Source organism: Scardinius erythrophthalmus (genome assembly GCF_964197995.2).
Source record: "Scardinius erythrophthalmus genome assembly, chromosome: 17".
Classification (NCBI taxonomy): domain Eukaryota; kingdom Metazoa; phylum Chordata; class Actinopteri; order Cypriniformes; family Leuciscidae; genus Scardinius; species Scardinius erythrophthalmus.
In genome coordinates this window covers 39,662,019-39,685,461 of record NC_138237.1, presented here as the reverse complement: position 1 = coordinate 39,685,461, position 23,443 = coordinate 39,662,019, and the positions used below count along the sequence as shown (strand labels likewise).

At 34.3% G+C, this 23,443-nt stretch overlaps 1 protein-coding gene across 3 annotated transcripts in view; it reads left to right on the top strand.

The window, feature by feature from the left end:
• fnip1 (folliculin interacting protein 1) overlaps positions 1–23,443 on the top strand; it is a 67,428-nt gene that overhangs the window by 22,916 nt on the left and 21,069 nt on the right. For all 3 annotated transcript variants that reach the window (XM_081391125.1, XM_081391123.1, XM_081391124.1), the window contains exons 4-6: positions 18,984–19,087; positions 21,255–21,329; positions 21,776–21,858. In XM_081391125.1, the coding sequence (XP_081247251.1) occupies positions 18,984–19,087; positions 21,255–21,329; positions 21,776–21,858 (262 nt within the window). The remainder of the gene's footprint in view (positions 1–18,983; positions 19,088–21,254; positions 21,330–21,775; positions 21,859–23,443) is intronic.

The following is a 23,443-nucleotide window of genomic DNA, read 5'->3' as shown; positions in this document are numbered from 1 at the left end:
CCGAAAGCGTCAGTTACATGACGCCTAAACCTACCCATAACCGAAGCGTCACATATGGACGCTAAAGGGTGCTTTGAGCGTCAGATATTGAAGCATGGTTGAAAGTGACAAAAAGTGACGCCTTAGGTATGAGAATGTGTTGCTTATAACTACCTGAATCTACAACATTTACTTACACTTTCTAAGTGATCTTATGAATCACTGACAACACCTAAATAACTGGTTTGTAAATAATGCTATACTTCATTTAGAAATGATAAATTGATAATTAATAAAGTATGAAAATACAATTATTAAACACATTATAGATATGCTTCTAAATCAGTAATACAGCATTTAAAGCTGTATGTATAAACTGCTTATTAATGTCTGCTTTATGAATTATGATTTAACTGTTTACTAATGCTTAACTAATGATTAATAGGATGCAGTTATTATAAAGGTTTACCATATATATTATATTTTTCATAACATAACTTCAAATATGCATTTTTTTATTTATTTTTTTGCCAAGAGGGGATCTGCAACTCAATGTTATAATTATAATGTAATTATTATTATATTATTAAGATATTGCAACTGATAGTATTGGCTGCACATTAATTAAAACATAATTTCTACTGTAATAAATTCAGTAGACATGTCCTTTTTTTGTTTCCTTTGTTTCTAGGATGTTGATGTACAGAGATAGTCAGTGTTTGAAATATTGCTCAATTTAAATACAACCAAACATACTGTATGTCGCTCGTTACCATCCAACAGTGGACCTTTCTTGAAGATCAAATTCAAAACTTTTAAGTTGACTTGCTGCATCTGGTCATTTTGAAGAAACAATAATGAAATACACAATTTTCTTGTAAGGTCTTTTTTTATAATATAACTTCAAATATGCAAAAAAAAAAATTTTTAAACATGCCAAGATAGAATCTCAACTCTGAACGATGTCTACCTATACAAGTGGGGACTTTCTGAACGATCTCTACCTATACAAGTGGGGACTCACAATAGCCTGCAATGGAGCTGTGTGTGTGTGTGTGTGTGTGTGTGTGTGAACAGTTAAGTCTGTCTTTATTTTGTATGTTTTTATGTTCATATACATATAATAACACATAATAACATATATATAATATATGTTCACACAGGCATCAGAGATCACAATATGCATAGTTAAACATATACAATAATTTTTTTTTTTTTTAAAGAATGACGAACATTATCAGTTATCAAAAACTTAATTGCTTGAGGAAAGACCATTTAAATCTACAACTGGGTAAAAAATACAGACGGCCCGGCTGTAATAAGGATCCACTGAAGGCAAGTGTAAATGAGAACCCAAGTCCAGTTTATTACAAACAAAAGCAAAGATAAAACTAAAACATGGTGTGGCATGAAAAAATAAAAAATAAAAAACCAGAACATGAACAAAGACTTACAAACAGTGGTCTACAGGAAACAATACTTTACAAAGACACATGGAAAACATGAGGGCTAAATACAAAGACTAATGACAAGACAAGGGACACCTGTGATGAACAGTGATCACACAATTAACCAATGACAAGACACATGGCAGGATCACATGACAAACAGGGAATCACATGACAGACATGGAAACATGACATGACACAAAAACATGACAAGAACAAACCCAAAATCATGACACCGGCAGCAACAGTTCAAAATCAGAGGCGAGAATATCCTCTTATCATTCATAATATTATTTTTCTTATTTAACGCTCTCTCTTCAGAGATACTTTCTAAGCTTGGTTATGCAGTCCCTAACAATTTACTTGCCATTGTTATGTGCCATTGCACACACACACACATACATGTCTATATTACTAACAGACCGATATCACTCTACACTGACCAAGTGGGGACGTTCTGAACGATCTCTACCTATACAAGTGGGGACTCACAATAGCCTGCAATGGAGCTGTGTGTGTGTGTGTGTGTGTGTGTGAACAGTGAAGTGAACTGGCAGTGAAGTCTGTCTTCATTATGTAACTATATATATATATATATATATATATATATATATATATATATATATATATATATATATATATATATATATATATATATATATAGTATATTATATATTATGCCTTTTATCATTCATAATATTATTTCTCTTATTTAAAGCTTATTTTCTCTCTTCATAGATACTTTCTATGCTTGGTTATGCAGTCCCTTTAGGGTTTATGGGATTAATCAAACAGAAATAGCTCTTTAAGGTAACAATTTCAGGTGACTTATTTTAGTATAGTGTAAAGCATACTTTAAACAGTGAATAATGATTTTATTAATAAAAATGAACTTCGCGTCCCCAGTTGGATGGTAAAGAACGATACGTGTTTGTCTGCTTTGTACATTTCTTGCCATCACAAACACACTGTAAAGATTTTGGAGGTCAATCTCAAAATGTTATGTAGACTTGCTGCACTGAACATTTTTAGTTGGTTCAGTTGAAATATATGAAGTAGGGATGTTCATTTAACATTTTGTTTTCTGACTGACAGCTGGTGCTTGTTAACCAGTCAGATCAGTTAACTGACATGATTTGAAGGTTAGATTAGAATTAAATGGAATTAGAATAGATAATAGTCTGTGACCGATTCAAATACCTCAAACATGTAGACTTACATGTGCAAATAGCAGCATAAACAACAGAGCATGAGGATTCACACACCGTCACATCAAGCACCCGCAGTGCTTCTGTGAACACAGTAAACCAGAATAAAACTGTATATGAAGAGTTTGGTTGCAAAACGCGATAAACGCCATTTTTTGACATTTGGATTTTATTATTGGAAATCACTGTTCAGATGTACCTTAATCTATGTGTGAATTGCTGCCATTAATAAGATTTAAAAATGTACATTTTAAGCCTACTACAAAATTCATTTTTTCACAAAACGCAATATCCGCCAGCCCAGTTTCTTTACAAAGTGCGATATAACGGTTAGGCTATAGAACGTTCAGGATGCTGCGCGAGCTCAGGATGTCACGCGAGGAGAGAGTAACCGCCGGTGAAGTGCTCCGAGTTTGCTCAGTGATTTAACGATAATATCAAAACAAAAAACATATATTTTTAAAAAGAGGATTCAATAGGCTAACTAAAAAACGTTTACCATTTAATTGTTTATACTGTAGGCGAGCTGTCAGTCAAGTAGGCTACGTCACACACATACACACACACACACACACACACACACACACACACAAACAAAACATTGATTCACTAGCTTTTCTTAATGGTATTACAATAGTAGAATATAGCCTAAGGTGGATATATAGCATTTTGCAAAAAAAAAATATATATATATATATGTTATGTTGTGTATGTTCTGGCCAAAACTAACTCAGAATCTTATTATTATTAATCAATCTTTGTATATACTATTCCATATATTTATGATATATTGTTTTTTTAACCAATTTAAGATGATTGACAATGTTAAGTTAAATATGTTGCATTTTGGCATGGTTTTTGACTTATTTATGAACTATTTATGGACATAAAATTAAATAAAAAATATCCTGGATTTGAAGAATATTGTGTCCCTGGCCTTCACTGAGCTCAGGTAATAGTTTAATGTACAAAAAATTGTGAATGAACTTGACTGTTGATATCTGTCAAATAACCAACATTTCTCAAAATGGATATATCTCGTTTTGCAACGAAACTCTTCATATATAACTGTATATATAATAAATAGGCCAACTTAAATGAACAATTAACAAAACTAAAGTGCAATAAATAATAAATGCTTTAGGGTCTGTTTACACGACATCATTTTCAACTGAAAACTGAAAACGTTTTGGCCGTTCATTTCAACGAAAATGCCATTTTGTGGGCCTGACAATGCAAGCTTTTGAAAACGAGTTTTAAAGTGCAAGGTTTTGAAAATGATGCCTTTACCATCTGCATGTAAACAACATAAACGGGAATTTGTGAAATTGGTATGTCATTCCAACCCGGTCACACTAAATGCTTCTCTATAGCACACATTGGGCCCTATCTCGCACCCAGCGCAATTGACTTTGTACAGCGACGCATGTATCATTCCTATTTTGCACCCGCGCAAAGCAGACTTTTCCCTGCACAGACGCACGTCGGTTAACTAAGAAATACACTTGCGCTCCCCGGGGCGGTTCAGCGCAAAGAGGAGGCGTGTTCCGGCACAAACGTTCCCTCATGCTATTTTACAGGTTTAGAAAACAATTGCGCCACTGACCGAAAAAAAAACAGTTTAAAGTCAGTGGCGCGTTGAGCATGTTATTCATATGCTATTTTAAGGGCGCATACTTGGCCATAATCAATGTAGCGTGTGCACAACATACACTTTTATTCTCTCATCTACACAGAAGCAGCAGTTCTCATTTTTGCAAATCATACATTATTACAATAGATAGATAGATAGATAGTTTATTATAAAAGCATACATCTAGCTCACACATTTACCCAAATTATCATACGCCTGTTTAATGTTTAACCAAAGTTAATTTGGGTGTGTTTCTCCATCCCCAACGTCCCTGACAAGAACGTCGGTCTCCTCCACCGCTCCTCGCGTGCGCCTAAAACAAGCGTGCCTGCTCTTAAAGGGAATGTGAGATGACGCTCTGATTGGTTTATTTCACGTTACGCCCAAACCACACCTATGAATAATGAAGCTACTTCAGACCAACCCCTTTTAGATTTGCGCCGGGCGCAAGAGTCATTTATCCCGCCGGGAAAATAGCAACAGCGACGAGATCCGCCCACAAAGTTACTTGCGCTTTGCGCTTTGACACTTGCGTTTCAGATCGTTAAAATAGGGCCCATTGTGTTTATTGTGCAATTTATACGCGGAAATGAGTTTTTACGTGTATGTGATGCGCATGGGTGGGTTTAGGGTAGGTTTAGTAGTGGTGTGTAATATGTAATATGTATTATATGTTTGGTTAGGATTAGTGTTGTAGGGTGTGTGTACACGCAATAAAGTGTGTATCATATGCATGTAAAAAACTAATTTTCGCATAAAACATTGCACGATAAACAATGCGTGCTATAGAGATGCATGTTCATGAGATCAGGCTGGTCATGCACAAGTATATAACATGTTCACATGTGTACTTATCATCAGGTGTTCACATGGTCATGAGTATTATGTGTTTGCCTTTTTTTTTTTACAAAGTGAACTACTGGCCTGGCTTGCATAATACAGCCCTTTTAGTGTTTATAGGGTTTGTTTGTAAACAATGTTATAGTTGTATTTAACAGTATTTTACATTTTGCACGCAGTTGTGTAGTGTATTACTTTAGTTTGAAAATTACTTGCATTATCTTTTTAACTGTTAAATTCTCATTAATTTCTCTTTCATTATGCTTAGATGAGGTTAAATCTTGGCTTGCTCAAAACTTTTTGTCTTTAAATGAAGACAAAACTGAGGTGATCGTTTTTGGCCGGGGGTGAATAGAGCAGAAATATTGCTTTAAGGTAACAATTGCAGGTCACCACATAAGTTAAACTGTACATGATCTAGACTCTAGATAAATATAATGCGACCGCAGCAGTAAGTCAGGGGAATGCTTATATTTATTCCTTTGGTTTCAATTTTGAACATGTTGCAGTTCTTTTTAAAAAGGTATACATTTTAATACAATTATAAAATGATATAACATGATTTGATACTGTATATTAGCAGCAATTACGGTACACATTTTTCACTTTAGCAACAAAGTTTAGACCCTATTTTCTGTAATGAAAGACCAATCTTATGGGTTGTGGTCTCTCAGACATTGGCAGTAAAAAAAATAAAATAAAAACATTGTTTCCCTTTGGACTTAAATTACACTTGATACTGGGCATCATTACATTTTTCCCCTGACTGACAGGGGATGCTTGTAACCCGATCATAATCTGTTATCCGACAAGATTAGAATGTTATATTCTAATCAAATTAAATTAGAATGTATGTATTTCTCAATACTTATCACTTCTTTCAAAGCTCTTCACTCCCATTGTCTTAACCAACTTTCAGCTTCACTGCAGTTAATTTCACATTTAAAACGCATTAAAACTACCAGAACACATCATTCATGTCTCAAATTAAGTCATTCTTTCAGAACTCTAGTGAAGGTTTCAGCCAACAAACATAAATTAAATATACAAAACAAAACACACACAAACAACAGGCAGCAATATGCACTATTTTCTGCTGTTCAGAATTCAATGCAGTTTATGTTACATGGATCATGTTTACATTAATGTACAAAATTATTTCCTTTTGTATAGATGGTGATGAAAATGAAAGACTAAGACTTGTGTATGTGTTTAGTTACATCTTCATTTTTCAGATTTTTTTCAAAAATGAATATTCAGTATATATATCAATGTAGTATACGGTAGAAATGTTGCACATTTCAGTCTAGCTTAGGTTTTTAAATTAAATAACACAGTCTTGGAAAAATATGTAAGCATGTGCAAATAAGCCTGTATAGTAAATCAAGTTCTGTTTGTCTTTGTGTTTAAGTGAGAAATTAATTCATTTAAATTGAAAGATCTCAATGTTTATAAGATCTTTCAATTATGTTTAACAGTTTTGAGCGTATAAAAGAGTGTATAAAAATGGGCTCTGAGTTTTGGCCGTGGTTGTGTCTAAGTGAAATATGTAGTTTGGAAGATTTTGTCACTGAATGCATTAATACAACATTGAATGACACAGACATTTGCAACAGTTGCAACAGCTGAACACATACAGGTATTAATCTTTCAGTTTCATCACCATCTATAAAAAGGGGAAACTTGGGGGGAAATGTGTACTGTACTGTAAACAATGAACATTTGACATAAAATGCTGTGAATTCTGAACAACAGAAAACAGCAGAAATATGTTATAATGCTACCTGTTTTTTGTGTTTTTTTATTTAACTTGTGTTTTTTGGGTAAAACCTTTTCTAGTGTTCTGGAAGAATGAGTTGATCTGAGACATGAATGAAGTTTCAGTGCATTTTGAATGTGAAATGAACTGCTGTCAAGCTGTTGGTTTGGAGAAGATATCATGGTCTTTCAACCTGATATAATTTAAGATATAATTTAAGACTGTGGTATAAATGATTGAATGATTTAACTATAACTCATTATTATCCTTGATATTCTAAAATAGGTATTTTTCATGTGTATGTAGACTCTAGTGTTTGTATTGAGTTGTTGCACTTCCCCCCACACACAATTTACATATTAATGCAGGAAGGCCTGAAAGGCCAGTGTTTGTCTCAGGTGAGAAAACAGGCCAACAACCCTCACAGTACTGTTACCAATATATGTGCAACTTCTCAAATAAACTAAAATAAACTAGAGAAAACGCTGGGATTTACCCTGCCAAGATAAATTAAATTACAGGTTTTGACAATCACTAGGACATATTTCTCAATATTTAGGTACATTTTCAAAACTCTTCACTCGGTTCTCCTAACCAACTTACAGCTTGACAGCAGTTCATCTCACATTCAAAATGGACTGAAACTTCATTCATATCTCAGATCAACTCATTCTTCCAGAACACTAGAAAAGGTTTCACCCATACACTTAGTGCGTTTTGAATGTGAAATGAACTGCTGTCAAGCTGTAAGTTGGTTTGGAGAAGATAGCATGGTCTTTTAACCTGATATCATTTAAGATATAATTTAAGACTGTGGTATAAATGATTGAATGATTTAACTATAACTCATTATTATCCTTGATATTCTAAAATAGGTATTTTTCATGTGTATGTAGACTCTAGTGTGTGTATTGAGTTGTTGCACTTCCCCCCACACACAATTTACATATTAATGCAGGAAGGCCTGAAAGGCCAGTGTTTGTCTCAGGTGAGAAAACAGGCCAACAACCTTCACAGTACTGTTACCAATATATGTGCAACTTCTCAAATAAACTAGAGAAAACGCTGGGATTTACCCTGCCAAATTTATTTTGTAAAGTTTTCTTTTGTAAAAAATTATTTAAAAATAAATAAAACAAGAATTACACTATCTACTGTTCACTGCAGTTAATGTTACATTATCCACGTTTACAATATTTACAATACTGTACAAAAATATGAAACTGAGAGTAACACTTGTATAGGTGTTTAGTTTTTTTTTTTAGTTTTTTTTTTTTTTTAGATTCAGAATATATTTAAATATTAGGTTTTGAACATCAGTTTTGATTAGAGAATGTAAACATCTGCAAATTGGCCTGTATAGAACATAAATGTCTGTTGGTGTTTGTGTTAAGTGAGAAATAAATATTTTTTTTGCCAAAGCAATAATAAATGATCCACAGTTTGGCTCACATAAGCCCCATTCACACAGAGATTCCGGAAAATACACTGATAATTTGTCCCGGGATTGTTTGATTTCTATTCATTCACACTACCAGTGATTTTCTGAAATCAGTGTGTGTATATATTATAGTATAATATTTAAATATAAAATCTTAGCACTATGTTTACAATGACACTAAATTGATGATTATTCCAAACACAAATACAATTTCAGTTTCTCAATACTAATGTCACTTTTTCAAAACTCTCTTCACACAGTGATCACACCATCCGTCTATGTGAGCTAAACTGTGGATCACTGCTTTGAAAGATCTCATTGAATGCATTTTGTGCCATTTACATGAATTCTTCTTAAACACAAACTCCAACAGAACTTTATGTTCTATACAGGCTAATTTGCACATGTTTACATACTCTTTTTAAAACTGTTAATAATAATAGTACTGTTAAACTGTTAAAAATAACAAGTAATATCAGTAATATCACATTGAAATAGATATTCTGATTCTAAAATATAATATTATCAAAATAATTAGATGTAACTAAACACCAACACAAGTGTTCACCTATACAAAAGGGGAAACTTAGGAATATTTTAGTACAGTAATGTTAAAAAGTTAGTTAGTATACTTTACTTTATTGCCCTTTTTCAGTAAATCTGTCTTGGACTCATAGCTGCATTAGTACACAACATATACATACACACACAAACCAAAAAGAGTTTAAAAAGACGACTACATTACTACATCTTGCTATTTAACATATTAATAGATACAGGAATAAATGATTTTTTGTAACGGTTACTCTTACTCAGTGGGACTCTATACCATCTCCCTGATGGCAGAAGCTGACACATTGGAAATAAAAGATGGCTTGAATCACTCACTATTGTCTGTGCATTTTTAATAACCATCGATTCGTAAATTGATTGAAGTGATGAGTACTCTCTTACACCCATAACTTTCATTGCAGTTTTCACCAGACGTGCAAGCTGTGATTTTAATTGGACCGAAAGATTGCCAAGTTTGCATCCAATAATTTAAAAGACTACCTAAAACGGCATAATAAAATAATTGCATAATTCTCTGATTTACACCAAACAGCCTAAGTCTTCTTAAAAAATACAATCGTTGCCAGAATTTTGAACAAAGATAATCAATGTGGGCTTTCCAAGTAAATGAACGATCAATGACCACACCAAGATACTTATATCCACCTGCTCAATGATATTATCATAGATGATAACTGGGTTCAACTGCAGTGAATTATAAACAGTAGATAGTGTCATTCTTGTTTTATGAAAGCATTTTACAAAAGAAAACATTGTGTAATGCTCCTGTTGTTTGTGTTTGTTTATTTTATGAGTGGCAAAGTGTATCACTAAGTGTATGGGTGAAACCTTTTCTGGTGTTCTGGAAGAATGAGTTGATCTGAGATATGAATGAAGTTTCAGTGCATTTTGAATGTGAAATGGACTGCTGTCAAGCTGAAAGTTGGTTAGGAGAACTGAGTGAAGAGTTTTGAAAATGTACCTAAATATTGAGAAATGTGTCCTAGCGATTGTAAAAACCTGTAATTTAATTTAATTTGGCATGGTAAATCCCAGCGTTTTCTCTAGTTTATTTGAGAAGTTGCACATATATTGGTAACAGTACTGTGAGGGTTGTTGGCCTGTTTTCTCACCTGAGACAAACACTGGCCTTTCAGGCCTTCCTGCATTGATATGTAAATTGTGTGTGGGGGGGGGGAAGTGCAACAACTCAATACTCACTAGAGTCTACATACACATGAAAAATACCTATTTTAGAATATCAAGGATAATAATGAGTTATAGTTAAATCATTCAATCATTTATACCACAGTCTTAAATTATATCTTAAATGATATCAGGTTAAAAGACCATGCTATCTTCTCCAAACCAACTTACAGCTTGACAGCAGTTCATTTCACATTCAAAATGCACTAAGTGTATGGGTGAAACCTTTTCTAGTGTTCTGGAAGAATGAGTTGATCTGAGATATGAATGAAGTTTCAGTGCATTTTGAATGTGAAATGAACTGCTGTCAAGCTGTAAGTTGGTTAGGAGAACTGAGTGAAGAGTTTTGAAAATGTACCTAAATATTGAGAAATGTGTCCTAGTGATTGTCAAAACCTGTAATTTAATTTAACTTGGCAGGGTAAATCCCAGCGTTTTCTCTAGTTTATTTGAGAAGTTGCACATATATTGGTAACAGTACTGTGAGGGTTGTTGGCCTGTTTTCTCACCTGAGACAAACACTGGCCTTTCAGGCCTTCCTGCATTGATATGTAAATTGTGTGTGGGGGGAAGTGCAACAACTCAATACACACACTAGAGTCTACATACACATGAAAAATACTTTAGAATATCAAGGATAGTAATGAGTTATAGTTAAATCATTCAATAATTTATACCACAGTCTTAAATGATATCTTAAATGATATCAGGTTGAAAGACCATGATATCTTCTCCAAACCAACTTACAGCTTGACAGCAGTTCATTTCACATTCAAAATGCACTGAAACTTCATTCATGTCTCAGATCAACTCATTCTTCTAGAACACTAGAAAAGGTTTTACCCCAAAAACACACGTTAAATAAAAAAAACACAAATAACAGGTAGCATTATAACATATTTCTGCTGTTTTCTGTTGTTCAGAATTCACAACATTTTATGTCACTTGTTCATTGTTTACAGTACAGTACACATTTCCCCCCAAGTTTCCCCGTTTTATAGATGGTAATGAAACTGAAAGATTAATACCTGTATGTGTTCAGCTACATCTAATTGTTTTGATTGTATTTATTTTTTTAGATTCTGAATATATTTTAATACGGTATTACTGTAGAAGTGTTACAAATGTCTGTGTCATTCAATGTTGTATTAATGCATTCAGTGACTACATCTTCCAAACTACATATTTCACTTAGACACAACCACTGCCAAAACTCAGGGCCCATTTTTATACACTCTTTTATATGCTCAAAACTGTTAAACATAATTGAAAGATCTTATAAACATTGAGATCTTTCAATTTAAATGAATTAATTTCTCACTTAAACACAAAGACAAACAGAACTTGATTTACTATACAGGCTTATTTGCACATGCTTACATATTTTTCCAAGACTGTGTTATTTAATTTAAAAACCTAAGCTAGACTGAAATGTGCAACATTTCTACCGTATACTACATTGATATATATACTGAATATTCATTTTTGAAAAAAATCTGAAAAATGAAGATGTAACTAAACACATACACAAGTCTTAGTCTTTCATTTTCATCACCATCTATACAAAAGGAAATAATTTTGTACATTAATGTAAACATGATCCATGTAACATAAACTGCATTGAATTCTGAACAGCAGAAAATAGTGCATATTGCTGCCTGTTGTTTGTGTGTGTTTTGTTTTGTATATTTAATTTATGTTTGTTGGCTGAAACCTTCACTAGAGTTCTGAAAGAATGACTTAATTTGAGACATGAATGATGTGTTCTGGTAGTTTTAATGCGTTTTAAATGTGAAATTAACTGCAGTGAAGCTGAAAGTTGGTTAAGACAATGGGAGTGAAGAGCTTTGAAAGAAGTGATAAGTATTGAGAAATACATACATTCTAATTTAATTTGATTAGAATATAACATTCTAATCTTGTCGGATAACAGATTATGATCGGGTTACAAGCATCCCCTGTCAGTCAGGGAAAAATGTAATGATGCCCAGTATCAAGTGTAATTTAAGTCCAAAGGTAAACAATGTTTTTATTTTATTTTTATTACTGCCAATGTCTGAGAGACCACAACCCATAAGATTGGTCTTTCATTACAGAAAAGAGGGTCTGCACTTTGCTGCTAAAGTGAAAAATGTGTACTGTAATTGCTGCTAATATACAGTATCAAATTATGTTATATCATTTTATAATTGTATTAAAATGTATACCGTTTTAAAAAGAACTGCAACATGTTCAAAATTGAAACCAAAGGAATAAATATAAGCATTCCCCTGACTTACTGCTGCGGTCGCATTATATTTATCTAGAGTCTAGATCATGTACAGTTTAACTTATGTGGTGACCTGCAATTGTTACCTTAAAGCAATATTTCTGCTCTATTCACCCCCGGCCAAAAACGATCACCTCAGTTTTGTCTTCATTTAAAGACAAAAAGTTTTGAGCAAGCCAAGATTTAACCTCATCTAAGCATAATGAAAGAGAAATTAATGAGAATTTAACAGTTAAAAAGATAATGCAAGTAATTTTCAAACTAAAGTAATACACTACACAACTGCGTGCAAAATGTAAAATACTGTTAAATACAACTATAACATTGTTTACAAACAAACCCTATAAACACTAAAAGGGCTGTATTATGCAAGCCAGGCCAGTAGTTCACTTTGTAAAAAAAAAAAGGCAAACACATAATACTCATGACCATGTGAACACCTGATGATAAGTACACATGTGAACATGTTATATACTTGTGCATGACCAGCCTGATCTCATGAACATGCATCTCTATAGCACGCATTGTTTATCGTGCAATGTTTTATGCGAAAATTAGTTTTTTACATGCATATGATACACACTTTATTGCGTGTACACACACCCTACAACACTAATCCTAACCAAACATATAATACATATTACATATTACACACCACTACTAAACCTACCCTAAACCCACCCATGCGCATCACATACACGTAAAAACTCATTTCCGCGTATAAATTGCACAATAAACACAATGGGCCCTATTTTAACGATCTGAAACGCAAGTGTCAAAGCGCAAAGCGCAAGTAACTTTGTGGGCGGATCTCGTCGCTGTTGCTATTTTCCCGGCGGGATAAATGACTCTTGCGCCCGGCGCAAATCTAAAAGGGGTTGGTCTGAAGTAGCTTCATTATTCATAGGTGTGGTTTGGGCGTAACGTGAAATAAACCAATCAGAGCGTCATCTCACATTCCCTTTAAGAGCAGGCACGCTTGTTTTAGGCGCACGCGAGGAGCGGTTCACAGCCGAGGAGACCGACGTTCTTGTCAGGGACGTTGGGGATGGAGAAACACACCCAAATTAACTTTGGTTAAACATTAAACAGGCGTATGATAATTTGGGTAAATGTGTGAGCTAGATGTATGCTTTTATAATAAACTATCTATCTATCTATCTATTGTAATAATGTATGATTTGCAAAAATGAGAACTGCTGCTTCTGTGTAGATGAGAGAATAAAAGTGTATGTTGTGCACACGCTACATTGATTATGGCCAAGTATGCGCCCTTAAAATAGCATATGAATAACATGCTCAACGCGCCACTGACTTTGAACTGTTTTTTTTTCGGTCAGTGGCGCAATTGTTTTCTAAACCTGTAAAATAGCATGAGGGAACGTTTGTGCCGCAACACGCCTCCTCTTTGCGCTGAACCGCCCCGGGGAGCGCAAGTGTATTTCTTAGTTAACCGACGTGCGTCTGTGCAGGGAAAAGTCTGCTTTGCGCGGGTGCAAAATAGGAATGATACATGCGTCGCTGTACAAAGTAAATTGCGCTGGGTGCGAGATAGGGCCCAATGTGTGCTATAGAGAAGCATTTAGTGTGACCGGGTTGGAATGACATACCAATTTCACAAATTCCCGTTTATGTTGTTTACATGCAGATGGTAAAGGCATCATTTTCAAAACCTTGCACTTTAAAACTCGTTTTCAAAAGCTTGCATTGTCAGGCCCACAAAATGGCATTTTCGTTGAAATGAACGGCCAAAACGTTTTCAGTTTTCAGTTGAAAATGATGTCGTGTAAACAGACCCTAAAGCATTTATTATTTATTGCACTTTAGTTTTGTTAATTGTTCATTTAAGTTGGCCTATTTATTATATATACAGTTATATATGAAGAGTTTCGTTGCAAAACGAGATATATCCATTTTGAGAAATGTTGGTTATTTGACAGATATCAACAGTCAAGTTCATTCACAATTTTTTGTACATTAAACTATTACCTGAGCTCAGTGAAGGCCAGGGACACAATATTCTTCAAATCCAGGATATTTTTTATTTAATTTTATGTCCATAAATAGTTCATAAATAAGTCAAAAACCATGCCAAAATGCAACATATTTAACTTAACATTGTCAATCATCTTAAATTGGTTAAAAAAACAATATATCATAAATATATGGAATAGTATATACAAAGATTGATTAATAATAATAAGATTCTGAGTTAGTTTTGGCCAGAACATACACAACATAACAACATATATATATATATATTTTTTTTGCAAAATGCTATATATCCACCTTAGGCTATATTCTACTATTGTAATACCATTAAGAAAAGCTAGTGAATCAATGTTTTGTTTGTGTGTGTGTGTGTGTGTGTATGTGTGTGACGTAGCCTACTTGACTGACAGCTCGCCTACAGTATAAACAATTAAATGGTAAACGTTTTTTAGTTAGCCTATTGAATCCTCTTTTTAAAAATATATGTTTTTTGTTTTGATATTATCGTTAAATCACTGAGCAAACTCGGAGCACTTCACCGGCGGTTACTCTCTCCTCGCGTGACATCCTGAGCTCGCGCAGCATCCTGAACGTTCTATAGCCTAACCGTTATATCGCACTTTGTAAAGAAACTGGGCTGGCGGATATTGCGTTTTGTGAAAAAATGAATTTTGTAGTAGGCTTAAAATGTACATTTTTAAATCGTATTAATGGCAGCAATTCACACATAGATTAAGGTACATCTGAACAGTGATTTCCAATAATAAAATCCAAATGTCAAAAAATGGCGTTTATCGCGTTTTGCAACCAAACTCTTCATATACAGTTTTATTCTGGTTTACTGTGTTCACAGAAGCACTGCGGGTGCTTGATGTGACGGTGTGTGAATCCTCATGTTCTGTTGTTTATGCTGCTATTTGCACATGTAAGTCTACATGTTTGAGGTATTTGAATCGGTCACAGACTATTATCTATTCTAATTCCATTTAATTCTAATCTAACCTTCAAATCATGTCAGTTAACTGATCTGACTTTGTAACAAGCACCAGCTGTCAGTCAGAAAACAAAATGTTAAATGAACATCCCTACTTCATATATTTCAACTGAACCAACTAAAAATGTTCAGTGCAGCAAGTCTACATAACATTTTGAGATTGACCTCCAAAATTTTTACAGTGTGTTTGTGATGGCAAGAAATGTACAAAGCAGACAAACACGTATCGTTCTTTACCATCCAACTGGGGACGCGAAGTTCATTTTTATTAATAAAATCATTATTCACTGTTTAAAGTATGCTTTACACTATACTAAAATAAGTCACCTGAAATTGTTACCTTAAAGAGCTATTTCTGTTTGATTAATCCCATAAACCCTAAAGGGACTGCATAACCAAGCATAGAAAGTATCTATGAAGAGAGAAAATAAGCTTTAAATAAGAGAAATAATATTATGAATGATAAAAGGCATAATATATAATATACTATATATATATATATATATATATATATATAGTTACATAATGAAGACAGACTTCACTGCCAGTTCACTTCACTGTTCACACACACACACACACACACACAGCTCCATTGCAGGCTATTGTGAGTCCCCACTTGTATAGGTAGAGATCGTTCAGAACGTCCCCACTTGGTCAGTGTAGAGTGATATCGGTCTGTTAGTAATATAGACATGTATGTGTGTGTGTGTGCAATGGCACATAACAATGGCAAGTAAATTGTTAGGGACTGCATAACCAAGCTTAGAAAGTATCTCTGAAGAGAGAGCGTTAAATAAGAAAAATAATATTATGAATGATAAGAGGATATTCTCGCCTCTGATTTTGAACTGTTGCTGCCGGTGTCATGATTTTGGGTTTGTTCTTGTCATGTTTTTGTGTCATGTCATGTTTCCATGTCTGTCATGGGATTCCCTGTTTTTCATGTGATCCTGCCATGTGTCTTGTCATTGGTTAATTGTGTGATCACTGTTCACAGGTGTCCCTTGCCTTGTCATTAGTCTTTGTATTTAGCCCTCATGTTTTCCATGTGTCTTTGTAAAGTATTGTTTCCTGTAGACCACTGTTTGTAAGTCTTTGTTCATGTTCTGGTTTTTTATTTTTTATTTTTTCATGCCACACCATGTTTTAGTTTTATCTTTGCTTTTGTTTGTAATAAACTGGACTTGGGTTCTCATTTACACTTGCCTTCAGTGGATCCTTATTACAGCCGGGCCGTCTGTATTTTTTACCCAGTTGTAGATTTAAATGGTCTTTCCTCAAGCAATTAAGTTTTTGATAACTGATAATGTTCGTCATTCTTTAAAAAAAAAAAAAAATTATTGTATATGTTTAACTATGCATATTGTGATCTCTGATGCCTGTGTGAACATATATTATATATATGTTATTATGTGTTATTATATGTATATGAACATAAAGACATACAAAATAAAGACAGACTTAACTGTTCACACACACACACACACACACACACACACAGCTCCATTGCAGGCTATTGTGAGTCCCCACTTGTATAGGTAGAGATCGTTCAGAAAGTCCCCACTTGTATAGGTAGACATCGTTCAGAGTTGAGATTCCATCTTGGCATGTTTAAAAATTTTTTTTTTGCATATTTGAAGTTATATTATAAAAAAAGACCTTACAAGAAAATTGTGTATTTCATTATTGTTTCTTCAAAATGACCAGATGCAGCAAGTCAACTTAAAAGTTTTGAATTTGATCTTCAAGAAAGGTCCACTGTTGGATGGTAACGAGCGACATACAGTATGTTTGGTTGTATTTAAATTGAGCAATATTTCAAACACTGACTATCTCTGTACATCAACATCCTAGAAACAAAGGAAACAAAAAAAAGGACATGTCTACTGAATTTATTACAGTAGAAATTATGTTTTAATTAATGTGCAGCCAATACTATCAGTTGCAATATCTTAATAATATAATAATAATTACATTATAATTATAACATTGAGTTGCAGATCCCCTCTTGGCAAAAAAATAAATAAAAAAATGCATATTTGAAGTTATGTTATGAAAAATATAATATATATGGTAAACCTTTATAATAACTGCATCCTATTAATCATTAGTTAAGCATTAGTAAACAGTTAAATCATAATTCATAAAGCAGACATTAATAAGCATTTTATACATACAGCTTTAAATGCTGTATTACTGATTTAGAAGCATATCTATAATGTGTTTAATAATTGTATTTTCATACTTTATTAATTATCAATTTATCATTTCTAAATGAAGTATAGCATTATTTACAAACCAGTTATTTAGGTGTTGTCAGTGATTCATAAGATCACTTAGAAAGTGTAAGTAAATGTTGTAGATTCAGGTAGTTATAAAGCATTTAGTAGTGGTCAGTTAACTATTTTGTGAGCTCATCTGAAGTGAGGACTAGTTGTGCTTTGTAAATCATTTATAAAGGAGATTTAAAGACTCAGTTTTCTTCTAAACAGAAAAAGGTAACAAACACACACACAGTGATACAGAACATAGAAATATTAACAGCCTTTAAATCTCCTTTATAAATGTTTTACAAGGCATAACTAGTCCTCACTTTAGATGAGCTCACAAAAATAGTGAACTGACCACTACGAAATACTTTATAACTACCTGCATTACAGTAGAAATACATGTTAATAAAGCATTTAACACACTGAGTAACTATTACTATATGTCTGAATAATAAATATCTATGAATGTACATTTAAATTGTTTAATCATTTACTCACACTTTCTAAGTGATCTTATGAACCACTGACAACTCCTAAATAACTGCTTTGTAAATGATACTATACTTTATTTAGAAATGATAAATTGATCATTAATAAAGTATGAAAATACAATTATCAAACACATTATAGATATGCTTTTAAAACAAGAATAAAGCATTTATATCTGTATTTATATACTGCTTATTAATGTCTATTCATTTATAAAACTTTAGAAAATGATTAACTGTTTACTAATTCTTAACTAATGATTAATAGCGTGGAGTTATTATAAAGTGTTACTGAAAGCTCCAGTTAAACAGCAGCTCTACAGTCTCAGAGCCTCTAGGACAGCAGCCATTCAAACAATAGAGAAGTGTGAACGACGTGTGTTAATGGGCCACTGCAGTTCCTGCTCCAGCCTACAGGAGCGCTGCTGAGTATGGACTTAAACACACACACACATGTAGGTCCCCACTTGGTCAAAAATGAAAAAAATTCACCAGAGCGTGTTTTAGCTGATTTTAACATGTTTTAAAGCATGACCAACAGGGGACTTGAAAAAAGTCCCCACTTGGCTCGACGGTCCCCTGTTGGTGAGTGTGTAACGACACCAAGGTCCCCACTTAGATAGGTAGACAAGTACACACACACACACACACACACACACACACACACACACACACACACACGGCACATCTGCACTTCAATTTGTCTCAACATGAGGACAGGAGAGCTGCCAGTCAATAATATTAATATTGAGTCTAAAATGTAACTTTTGTATATTGAACTGTTTGAAATCGTGATGATATTCTGCGTAACTGTATAATTTAGAACAAAACTCATACAAGACCTGTTTATTTATTTACTCTGCAGCGTTAATGCCGACCTGTGCTGTGTGTGTGTTTCCCGCAGGCCTCGTCGCGGTGCGCGTCAGACGCTAACATGCTCGGGGAGATGATGTTCGGCTCGGTGGCCATGAGCTACAAAGGCTCGACGCTGAAGATCCACCAGATCAGGTGAGCCCGAGGCGAGCGCTCACGGGGGTCACCACCAGTGTTGGGGGAGTTACTCTTAAAACTCATGCATTACTCCCAAAAAAAGAAACTAATTGTGTTACTTTTTATGAAAAGTACTGCGTTACATTACTTTTGCGTTACTTTCTCTCACCTGGGCTGGGCTTATTAACACTCTCATTTCTGAATCTAATCTAAACTCAGTTTTGCTCATTAGTACGGTTGAATTAGATCATCGAAGGTCAGCAGCAAAGACATCGGTTAATAAAGTGAGATTAAATACATAAAGTATATTTGTGTCATTTAATATAGTTAATTATAAACAGGGAACTACACTAACCTTTTCCACTGGTGGCACTTGCGCTACTAACTTTTTCAGTTACTGGCGCAAAACATGATTTGGTCGCACAAATTGTTTATAGTAGCCTAAACCGCTCTGGATAATAATGAACAATAATGAAACTGTATTGCATACAGATGTGTTTTTTATTTTACTTGCCATCTTTTAAACCACATGCCTTCATGTTTTTGTTTTCTTTAACATTGGTTGGGATAGATTTACTGCAATAGAAAATACAGTACAAAATAAAGTGCAAAATGGATTTCAACATGCTATGGTTGGCCCAGATGGGCAGACTCCTGAACTCTTAAGTAGTGATGCACTGATGTCAAAATTGTGGCCGATACCGATAATAACTGATATTAATATTGCTGTTATGGCCGATATCGATATCACTGTATAGAAAACAAATTTACTGATAATCAAATAAAGAGAAATTTTCCAAAACACTTTTTTTTTTTTTTTTTTTACTTTAGAAATGACTTATGTTGGGCACCTTTACCTGTGTGCAAAATATGTCACACATAGGACACACATGCATTATATTGCATTGCATATAATGTGTGCTGGTCTAAAATTAAGAAACCCCTAGAAAACAGTAAAAAAAAAAACAAAATAAAAAAAAAACAGGTGTACAATAAAGATAGGCTACTTAATTTATTTTTCCAATAACCAAGAATGACACTAAATAGCACAGGGAAAATGGCTTCTATTTGTGACGTGCTGTTGCATTTGAACATTTTAAACAGGACAGGCATTAGCTGCATAAATGTTAGCCAATACAAACATATTTATAGAAAACAGTTGACAATGAATAGACAGGAGTCCAATAATAGCATAACGAATCACTTATTCTAAAAATAATATCAAGTAGGCTAAGTTTGACGAATCCGACATATAACGAGGGCTGTGTTGTAAAACGTCCGTCATTTAACGAATTTTAAAAACACGGATGGATAATACAATATGCTTTCCGACATTTTGACAGAAAAAAACCCAAGCAAGAACAAAATTTAAACTATAGCCCGTCAATTTTCATTTTACAATTATCTTCTCTCTGTGTGTGCGCGCGCGCGTCCGTATTAGTGAGAGAGAGAGAGCTCGCGAGTCGCGCAGATACAATGGTACGTTTTAATCTAAGTAACGGTCGCGGGGCTGAAGCCAACTTGATGTGTTGAATGCTCAGAGCACGTTATAAAACGTATTCTTAAAATACACATTTCTGTTTTAATAAATGTTCATAGTAAATCATAGCACATTGCCTAAAACATAGGTACAAAAATAATCAGTGATACATTTGCGACCCATTAAAAATTTTGGTCGCAATGGCATTTCAAAAGGTCGCATATGCAACCATTTTGGTCGCAGTGTAGTTCCCTGCTAAAAGTTTTGCGTAAAATTCTGTGATTGCATTTTACTGTTTTATTAATTTTGGGGAACACTGAATGTTTTCGTGCAAGTGAGACGAGTGCATAAAAAACAACTAAAATAATCATCATGTTTACACACAACACCTCCTTTCTCACAACATGAGGACAGGAGAGCTGTGAGTCAATAACTGGGGCAAAGTATCTAGCGTTACTTATCTGAAAAAGTAACATAGATATTAAAGTAACAGATATTGAGATATTAAAAAGTAACGCGTGACTTTACTAGTTACTTGAAAAAGTAATCTGATTACGTAACTCCAGTTACTTGTAATGAGTTACACACAACACTGGTCATGATGAACTGTCTGTGCTGATCAGGTGTGTGTGTGTGTGTGTGTGTGTGTGTGTGTGTGTGTGTGTGTGTGTGTGTGTGTGTGTGTGTGTGTGTGTGTGTTTCCAGATCTCCTCCACAGCTGATGCTCAGTAAAGTGTTTACAGCCAGAACGGGCGGCAGTGCCTACGGGAGCCTGAACACGTAAGCTCTCGCTCACCGCTAGATTAGCTGGATCCGGTGCCTCATTGCTGGTTTATTTAACATGTTTAGTTATCGGAGGTTTGCATAGTATTCTGAATCTGCATTTCACTCTTCTTATTCATTTTGAGTTTTTTTTTTTTTGTGCAAATGAGATGAGTAAATACATGCTCACGTTTAATCTAGAACTACAATAACCATCATGTTTACACACACACACACACACACACAAACACACACACAAGGCACATCTGCACTTCAATTTGTCTCAACATGAGGACAGGAGAGCTGTCAGTCAATAACTGGGAAAACAAAGTAACTTTGCGTTACTTATTTGAAAAAGTAAATTTTACAAGTAATACGTTACTTTACTAGTTACTTGAAAAAGTAATCTGATTACATAACTCCAGTTACTTGTTTCACCAACACTGCTGTCGATTGCGTTCCAGACTTCAGGACAGTCTGGAGTTCATCGGCCAGGACTCCGGCGCGCTCCGGCCCGAGCACAACAGCGGCTTTCTGGGAAGCATAGGTAACTCAATCAGCTCAGAGTTACTCCAGCCACATTCTTGTTACCGAAGTGAATCCTGAGCTGCGTTTATAGTTCCAGCTGTCCATTTGAAGACATTCTGTGCTGTTTTATTCTCACTTTCATTGTGTAATTCTTCATGACGTTTTGATCTCAGTGTTTTCCCATGTTACATGTAAATGCTTTCTTATGTGTCTATCTTCTATTGTGCGTAACATTTCATATGAAATCGTCACAAAGCTGCTCTAAACACGTGATTATGTGTTTGTTCTGAAGACTCACGGTGCCTCTTGAAGAACATGTCCAGGTCACAACGGTTTAACCCAAACTTTGTGTTTCATGCGCGATTTGGCACTTGCAAAGCTTTTTATTTCTTTAAAGAAATGAAGTCACTGAGAAAAGCCTCATTTGACAGCTGATTCACACAGATACGGTGCTGTGACCTCTCGAGTGACCATTGCCGCTAGTTCATCATAGCTTTATCACTGAAATCTCAGAAACACCGCTTGTGTCCGCTCGTTAGCTTGTGTCCCTGTCATTCATAATCCAGCCGAACGTACGGATGCAAAAGAAAAAGTGATTAATTGTCATGAAAATAAAGTACAACACAACAGATCCTACTGGACTTAAATATAGCCTTGATTTGAAGTGTGATAAAGTGCATTTAGAGTGACCCCTGACCTGAACGTGTTTTTGTGAGCGTCGCCCGACCATCACACACACACTGCCGTTCAAAGTTCTGGATCGGTAAGATCTTTAATGTTTTTAAAAGAAGTCTCTTCTGCTCACCAAGGCGGCATTTATTTGATTAAAAATACAGAAAGAAAACAGTAATATTGTTAAATATTATTCCAATGTTGAACAGCTGTTTATTATCAATGTTTTTTTCAGGATTCTTTAATGAATAGAAAGTTCAAAAGAACAGCATTTATTTCAAATAGAAAGCTTTTGTAACATTATGAATGTCTTTACTGACACTTTTGATCAAATTAATGCATCATTGCTGAATGAAAGTATTAATATTATTTTCTTATTTTATTATTATTTCTTTTAGTTTCTTTCCAATTTTTTTTTTAAATTTTCTTACTGACCCCAAACTTTTGAACGGTTTAATGTTGCAAAAGCTTTTTATTTCAGATAAATGCTGTTCTTTTGAACTTTCTATTCATCAAAGAATCCTGAAAAAAAATGTTTTCAACACTGATAATAATCATAAATGTTTCTTGAGCATCAAATCATCATATTAGAGTGATTTCTGAAGGATCATGTGACACTGAAGACTGGAGTAATGATGCTGAACATTCAGCTTTGATCACAGGAATAAATTACACTTTACTATACATTCACATAGAAAACATTTATTTGACATTGTCATAATATTTAACAATATTACTGTTTTTTTAATCAAATAAAAGCAGAAGAGACTTCTTTAAAGTTTTAAAAGATCTCAGCGATCCCTAGCTTTGAACGGCAGTGTGTGTTTGAGTTGAGTTTAGCGTTTGTGTGTAACACTCTCAGAATGGACGGCACTGTTCACCAGATAAACGAGTCCCACAGACTCACTCACACACACTGTGTGTTTGTTCTG